Source organism: Pundamilia nyererei, unplaced genomic scaffold (assembly GCF_000239375.1).
Source record: "Pundamilia nyererei isolate P.nyererei 1_Seehausen unplaced genomic scaffold, PunNye1.0 scaffold00259, whole genome shotgun sequence".
NCBI classification, from domain to species: Eukaryota; Metazoa; Chordata; class Actinopteri; order Cichliformes; family Cichlidae; genus Pundamilia; species Pundamilia nyererei.
The window spans coordinates 553,882-562,626 of record NW_005187660.1 but is presented as its reverse complement, the minus strand read 5'-3'; the positions used below and the strand labels follow the sequence as shown (position 1 = coordinate 562,626).

Below are 8,745 nucleotides of genomic sequence, written 5' to 3'. Positions count from 1 at the left end.
CACACACACACACACACACACACACACACACACACACACACACACACACACACACACACACAGGAGAAGCACAATGCAGTCAGATTGATTACAGACACACACACACGTACACAAGGGAGCGTGCACAATTAATAAATAAAATAAAGAGAGAAGGGGAGGGAGAAAACAAAAGTGTACAGCAGGTTGTGTTTGGGACAAAGTCGGTCAAATTCATTTTGGAAAGGATTTAGCCATAGGAGGTCGAAGCCACCATTGGTGAACATGGAATACATGATTAGAGGCGGGTTAGGGCTTCCACCTCTGATGGCTTATACCTCAGAGAGTTAAAGGGGTTACATGCATTTCGTGAGGTAAGGTAAAGGCAGTAGAGTCAGGCAAGTGAGCAAAGCTTAAACTGGTCTTAGCTGCTTCTAAGTACTTTGCACAGTGCAGCACAAGCACCACAGTGAAGCTGAACGTCTAGAGAGACAAAGCTTTGCCACAAACTCAACTCAGCTCAATGAAAAACTTGTTCTGACTAAAGAGATGTTGCAAAAAACTTCAGGTTTCCCAATGTGTTTCATTTTCAGCTTTGTGCAGTGGTTGCTACAGAGCACCTGATACCATTTTGGGGCCTATTTGGAGTCGCTGTGCATTCAATCTGTCCAATGCAGAGTCAGAGTAGAGTCTATAGAGGTTTTTTCCAACACTTATTAACTGAAAAAACTAAAAACAAGTATTTGAAAACAGATCTCAATATGTCATTTATAAATGCCCCCACAGCACGATGCTGCCACCGCCGTGCTTCGTGCTGTGAATTGTGATTATTGATTATGACGAGTGTTTTACTCCCCGGGCCAAGCTTCTTCCAGCTGTTTCTCTCCTCTCTGATCTTAATGTGTGAATTCTTCTTCACGCCTTCTCACTCAGGCTGAAGCCATCAGATTTACAGCTGTACTGAACTTCGTTGTGACTCGACAACATCCTTGCGTCCGCAGCCCTTTTACATAGCAGACACGCCACGGCGGGAAAAGCAAAAGTGTAAATGGAACTACATTTAAATGTACCTGTAAAGTCAATTACACAAATGTGTTTTCATTCGATCTAGATATTTGATTCAACTATCTGCTATTAAAGCCTCTTTTTCTTTTGATAAAACCTATATAAAAACTACTTTGATTCACTGTGTTGGCCAATAAAACAGATACAGTCTAGCTGAGTCTGCAGACTGCCTTTAGTCAATGATTTTCCACTGAATTCCTACTATTCATGACAAAATACCTGCATTTAACCTGTTAAGAAGGTCTTAAGGTACTACTCCTTTACTAAGATAACACGCTCCCTTCCACTGACAACCTTTCTATTGCTCTTGTCCCACACACTCCCAAACACCCACCCTATGTTGCCATGACAATCTACATCACCACCATTGTAATCGGCATTACCATGGTTACTACACGGTGCGATCACACCGTGTACATGGGATGAAAATATAAAAAGTATTCGATTGGAGCAAGTGGCGGCAGAGATGTGTGAAGCCTGGTGGTTTGTTTCGAGTGCAGCTCCTCAAACCAGAAGTTGGCGCAATACTGAGATTCTAACTGCACCTCTGCCCATTAAGAAAACCAAGGTTTCACAGCACGCTGGCAGCCACACTGTTTATATAAATGAATAAGAACTCAGAGAATAGTCGTGGTATTTAAATTACGATCACGTAGAGATTATATATATATGGATATTTGAAAAAAATATATAAGAAGAAGTGTATTTATGAGTGTGTTTCATTCTGAAGACTATTTTTAAAGTAAACAGATCTAATCTGAGTGTTGAATCAGTTTGCTTCTTCATGCTTAAGTGGTCTGAGCTGATGAACCATTGTAGGATAACATGTTGGGATGTTTCCAGGAAGTGTTTTTATTATTATTATTAATATTATTACTATTATTTTGTATTGTTTTTTTCTGCGCCTACATGTGTACATGTGTCCTGGTGTGGCGATGTGTATAGTATAAGCAATTCTTGTTCCGTTTTGTTATCTTTTGTATAGTTTTAAATGTCTTTGTTTTTCTTTGAAACATGTGCCTTGCTTTGTGATTTTGGTCTGACTTCAATACAGTAGATGGATATGTATAATATAAGGGCATCACTCTCTTTTTCCAGTTTGCCATCTTACTTGATATCTTGGTATGAAAATCGTGCTGCCCTCCCCAGCACCACAGAGTTGTGATTTTTAATCCATAAACTCAGCTGACTGAATGAAACGTTCAGTTACTAGCATAACCCCGGTTCTCTGAAAACCAGGAGAGGCATTTCACTCTAGGAAGCACCCTCATGGAAGCTCCGCTACCACTGCATCATTCTAAAGACAGACCAATCACTTCAAGGATATGGGTCCCCCCCAACCCCGTTTGTAATAGCCCCTGGCACCACACCAGGCACAGAAATCAGTGTGCAGTTGGCTTGGATGACAGAAAATCAGTTTTAAAAAAATACCTACATTTTAGCTTCTTCTCCTGCTTTTGTGAAGAAATATGTTGTGGATCTGTTGTGTTAGCATGTTAAGTTTTACATTATCACAATGTTTAAGAAAGTTTTAGAAAATAAACGTGGTTCTACCCAGTTAGCTGAGAGGATCAATGCCACTTTCAGAGTGAAGCCACAGATACCAGCTGGTTAGTTAAGGTTTGCTTAAAATTAAAGGACTGAAAACTCTCTGGGAAAGCTAGCTAGCTTCCTAGGGAATGTTTTATTTGTTTGTACAAAAATCGATGTGTGATATCTACAATTATCTTCTGACATAGCAGGAGTAGTTCTTTTTTTACAGTTTACATTCATAGTGCTAAGCTAAGCTAAACAGAAAACCACAGTCTCACATGTTGTCCGCTCAATTTGAACTCATTAAAAGAAGATAATCATATAAACTGAACAATGAGATATAAGTTCAAGTTCAACTTTGCCCGAGACTCTTTGATTTTCATTCCAGCTAAAACTTTAGTGTAAGAAATTTGCTAACCGCGGCTAACAACCAGCCGGAGGTAGTTTCATGCTGAGTGTAACTTTCTCCAGGTCGATGATCGTTAACGTTTTTGTTGTCTACGTTTTTTCTAATTACATAATTGAAATTTTAAACTTGTGCAAGACTGTTAGATTTCATTCCTGTTAAGAGTTTGTGATATTTTGCATCAAATGTACGCTGTGTAAAAAATGTTTGCTTAATTATGCTAACCGTTAGCTGAAGGTAGTTCTGCTAAGCTACGCCATGAGAGTGGTATCAATCTTCTGATCTAGCTTTGAGTGAAAAGCTATCCCAACCCACTATATCCCTCAAAACATGGACAACAACAAATAGTCCTGTCATAAACAGTAATGGCTCAATTTCTTTTACATCTTCCTTAGCTTAGTTAAGTAAATTGTTACTGAAAGTGATTGAGCCAGCTGTCACCAGATGTGTAGGTGCATATTTCTATGAAATTTAATTTCTTCATTTTTTCCCTTGAGTTATTTTTACCTTGTACCAAACTGTCCTCTGTTATTACAAACTAGATGTCATTGTGGTGACATCCGACAGATGCCTGGTGGTCTGACCTTTGAGGGTTGGCTGTACTGTGTGCAGCTTACAGCTGAGACACTTTCGCTTTTTCATCCGCCATCATATCAGAGATAAAGGTTTGCCTTTTTCAATCCTTCCTTAGGTCTCATTTTGGTCATCCTTCATATCGTAGGAATTATTCTGAAGTGTGTTTTGGTACTTGGGCGTTGGGGTGAGGCTACTAAGGTGAAAAAACCCACACACAGATGGTCAAATAAGCTGTGGAGAAAAAGTACTTTTCATCCCTTGTTCTTCTTAACAAAAGATGAAGCCAAACTGTTTTTATTTGATTTTCCGCCTGTGCTTATCTGAACAGACACCCGAGTGGTGTCTCCTCTGCTCTGCAGCGACTGTATGCGAATGCTTGAGAGAGTGTGTCATGTGTTGCTCTGCTATTGACTGTGTGAAATCTGTGTGTGTGGGAGTGCGTGTGTGTTGTAGTGACTGGACAGTGGTGTGCTTGCAGTGACTGCATCTTATGGCCATCTGCTCTGAATAAATAAATGTTCTGTACAAACTTCACAGCCTCCTTTTTATTTCTTGGTGACAGGAGTCTCTGCAGAGCACAATGTACCTGTTTATGATTCGCATGAGGCCTTATAAAATTAGCAAATGTTTCAAAAATATTAAAAAAGATTGATTGCAATGAGCCATTCACCCTCTAACCCTAATCCAACCTCGTGTGAAGGCTGGTGAACATCCACGCTTGTTCTGAAAGATAACAGTACCGTAATACTGGACAGTGAAATTTGAAATGTTAATACCTTTGAAATGGTTGCTTCAAAGACCAGGAGACTCAAGACAGCAACAAGTTGGAGTCAGTCTGTGATTCATTGATAAAAATCTAAATCTGTTGCTGTCTGCATATGCAAAAATTCACATTTACTATTTGCATTGAGAGTCTGTTTTGAGCCTCATAGATCTAAAATAGAAATCCAGAAATTCCTCCACAAATTGTGATGTAGTTGTTGCATGACAGCAATTTAACTACAAAAACGAATAGATGCTCAGCAACCCTGTAGAGGAGTATAACCAGAATACAACCTGTTGGCAACCAGCTGACTCAAGCCTCCTCCTGCAAAGTGACGACACGAGTTGTGCACACCAGCACAGACTGATTGCAACATGTGTGAAGTCCGTCTACGTTTATAAATTACACAGCGATTATAACCTTAGTCTGCCTGAGAGCGATTGCAGGTTGGACTGTAATTTTTATAAGTCTTTTATAGACACAGGTATGAGTGCCATCCCAGCTCACCCTTTATCCCCTAACCCAGGCTTCGAGGCCGGTGTCCTGCAGGTTTTAGACGAACCCTGGGTCAACACACCTGAATCAAATGATTAGTTCATTACCAGCCTCTGGAGACCTGTTGAGGAGGTAATTTAGCCATTTAAATCAGCTGTGGTGGATCAAGGATCAGCAGGACACCTGCACATGCCCCAACCCGACAGGTTTTCTCAACATTTCTTGAAACTATAGTAACTCTTGAACAGTTTGTGCAATCTAAAAAAAATAAATCCTGATAGTTCCTGTAAGCAGCGACTCCATAGCGAGTGCTATGGAGCTATACAGAAAAATGACATTTTTTCTTGTTTGGTCTTTTGCTTGTGTATTTGAAAATTATTTTTTATTTTTGTTGTGTTTTTAGTGTTTTATTGCATGTTTTTTTATATTCCAAATATAATTTGTCATCCATCTGCAAGCATACACTGTCCGGCCCTCTTCCAACACATGAAAAACCAGGAATTTAAGGCTTGTACAGGCACGGTGAGTTTTACAATTCATAGTTCAAATTGGCTAGTCTAGATCTTTTATTCATGTACATTCTCGACCTTTTTCAGTAAAAACTGTAAAAGTTTTAATTTCATTTGTGTTTTGCTGTTATTAGTCCCTGATGACAGTAAAGCAAAAGCAACTACCACATGTTGGAAGAAGTAGTCCTGAAAAACGGCTGATTTTATGACACTTTTACAGCGAAAACAGCTAAACAGGCAGCCTGCTCAACATCACACCTCTGCTGGTGAACACTCTCATGGTCTTAGACCAACGAGAAATGACCCCAATCTGATACGTGGTCACAGTCTCCCTTCCTGCTCTAGTTACGACTCTAACAAAAAGTGTTGCCGCAAAACACAGAACAGCAGTTTACATTAAACCCAAGTTTTTCATTTAATTTAGCAACAGATGAAAGATGATGATACGCTACGTTCCAAAAGGATTCCGATCATTTCCTCCTCAAGTCCTTTGGTGCTTTCTTTCATCAAATAAATCAGACGAACGCTTCTCCAAGTGTACAACACTTTTATTGATCAACGATCAACTTAGGCTTACATGATTACAAGTATACAAGAAATCACTTAAAGTGTGACCAGTGAAGATGCTTCCTCTCTTCCCTTCCTCTGCCTCCCTCACGAGGCTGCAGCCAAACTATTAAACACCCGTGAAACTCGGATTTAGTCTCTGAATCTCACCGACTATCACAAGAATCTTTCAACCCTTCTGCTGTACTGTCAACCCAATATGGGTCCTTACACATCATTTAGCAAAGCACAGGCGCCTTTTCGTCGGGGAGTTAATGTTAACTGCAGTAACTGTTTGTGTTACTCTGTGGTCAGAGAGGAGGGAGGGACATACAGAGGAGAGGAAAAGGCATCATTACAGCTGTTCCTTATTTTTCATCCACACATATGGCACTCATTGAAACACTCATGTATAGACAATAACAGGCACGTGCATGCACGCAGGTCGTCCTTCTCGCTCCGCCCTGCAGGCCGGGGTGAGTCGTCCTCTCTGTTATCTTACACGACTTTACAACCGTCGAGTTGCTCTCAATACATCTCAATACATCTCCATCATGGCACAAATGTAAAACTCTAAATCTATAGATCTTTCTCTTAAAAGTCTTTGCTGCGTTAAAAAGTGTTTTTCGAAAGGCTGGTTTCACAACACTGGACTGGGCGACCACCAACGTGACGCTTCAGCTGAAAGGGAGACGCTTTTATCTTGGACTGCTTAGAAATTGATTTATGGAGCTACTCGCTCTGAGATCAGTTATCTGATGGAGTGTGAACGGAGTGTAAGCAGCAGAATGGTGTGCACTACCCGGCTGAGTTTTTACCTCGAGGTGCATCGTTGAGAAATCAGTGAAGCTAGTTTGAGGAGAAAAGTCGACATTTAAAAAAGGAAAAATGTGCAGGCTGGATTAACAAAAGTGCTGCTGTGGCCCTGAAACACCAACATGTGGCTCAGGTGTCAGCCCAACATCTGGTTGATGTGATTTATCAGCTCTGATTCTGTACATAATACTATATCATTCATAAATATATTTTTATTGCACACACTGCCATAAACATTTCACTGTTTAACAGAAATAAACTGATATTTAATTAAGAATCAATTTACCTTTTTTCTTTTTTAAACAGGATTCAAACTCTTGAGAATGTTAGCTGGCACTTTGGACAAACAGCTGCTGGACGAGGTTGACACGTGGAGTGCTCCCGGTTAGCTAACCAGGCAGAGGGTTTGTCAAAATGATTAAAATGAAACATTCGGAGTCGTGACGCCGTGGATGAAGGCCTTTGCCCAGAAGAACGCCTTTTGCTCACTTATACAAGCTTAAATCATCGATGACGTAATAAACATACGGTATCTGCACGGGGTCCACCCAGGGTAGTGAAGCCAGCCTTTAAACAGTATGTGTTGGGTATCATGGGTGAAGTTCGTCTGCAGGAAGCCGGCAGCACCGTCGACTGTGTGAAAAAAGCACAGCCGCAGTCCTCTCCACACCTCGGGTTAATGTGCAGCGTCCAGTCAGTCCAGTGTGGTGCAACCGTAAGGCAGCTTTGTCTCGCTGTGCCCTGTAATGCACAGGTGGATGAGGCCACTAAGGAGTGTGTAAATCACAATCAAAGAAATGCGTGCTGAGGCGGGAACTGCGCGGAAACGTTAACGGGAGGTGAAGTGGGCTGGACGCCTGTGGAGCCAACGGACCGTTTAGCAAGTCCACACCTGAGGGAGACGGGAAAAGACACAGTAAGACAGGAGACGCGCACAGGGATACATCGGCTTTCAGAATGAAAAAAGAAATATTTCTAATAATCTTGTTTTGAAAACGCACAAGATGCTGGTATAAGCAGAAAAAGGTGACAAGGTGAACCGCTGATGCAGCGGGTGGGTTGAGCTCAGATTTAAGGGTGGGGGCGATCTGTCGTACCTTGACGGTGCTGTCGACAGCTCCGGAGAAGAGGCGCCCTCTGGAAACGGCGAGCGCTGTTACACTGCCCTGGTGTCTCAGCAGAGTCTGGGTGCAGATCATGTTGTCCATGCTCCACACCTACAACACACAAACGCAGCGCTGCTGTCATGTCTGGCCCTGCACAGCGGGACTGGTAGGATGAGATGATGGGATGGTGTCGTCAGGAATTCCCGGGACAGCGCTGAGTGAGGTGCAACCTGACAGCGTCAGACGGACCAAAGCAGAACGTCCCACAGATGCTCTGTTGGATTTAGGTCAGGTGGGGGCCAGTGGTGTCAAGAACACCCGCCCACTAGTAAACCGACCACAGACGACTCAGATTAAAAATAAATAAAAACCATCTGTGATCTGATCCTGTTAATCAATGATCTGCTCACATCCTACAAAGATAAGTGTGCTTGTTATATGAAACAAAACTTTCAGCTGCTCAGAGCACTGAAACTAGTTCCACTACGATAAACCACAGTGCTCGTGTCACGTCCCTTTAACCACCGAATAAAAATCAAGTTAGAAACTACTGACAACAGTGTGAACTACCCCACCACCACCATGTCCGTCACAGCCCGTCACCCTCTACAACATCCTGTTTCCACACCAGGCAATCTCGTTTCCTTTCATGTGAACTCACTCAGGCTCCGCCCATCCCAATCACAGCCTTGTATATATTTATTACATCGTTATTAACATCTTTGGGACGAAAATGTGTTTTTCTGAGCGGCAGCTGTTGTATCATGTAGGCGGCGTCGCTGACAGGGACGCTCATCAGCTGAGCACAGGGTTAAGATGGTTGTGTCCACTTTCATTTTTTGACTTAAGCTAAACAAACGGATACGAGAGTGGGAGGAAAATATGTGACAAGATGTCAAACTACTGTAATCCTGTCTAATGACACCATGCACTAAAATGCATCCAGCTCGACAC

The 8,745-nt window shown here is 42.0% G+C and overlaps 1 protein-coding gene across 2 annotated transcripts in view; it reads right to left on the bottom strand.

The window, feature by feature from the left end:
- Positions 1-5,853: 5,853 nt before the first annotated feature.
- The window catches only part of traf7 (TNF receptor-associated factor 7), a 17,737-nt gene continuing 14,845 nt past the window's right edge, over positions 5,854-8,745 (bottom strand). For both annotated transcript variants that reach the window (XM_005749989.1, XM_005749990.1), the window contains exons 21-22: positions 7,783-7,902; positions 5,854-7,577 (exon numbers count right to left, since the gene is read on the bottom strand). In XM_005749989.1, the coding sequence (XP_005750046.1) occupies positions 7,563-7,577; positions 7,783-7,902 (135 nt within the window). In that variant the 3' untranslated portion in view covers positions 5,854-7,562. The remainder of the gene's footprint in view (positions 7,578-7,782; positions 7,903-8,745) is intronic.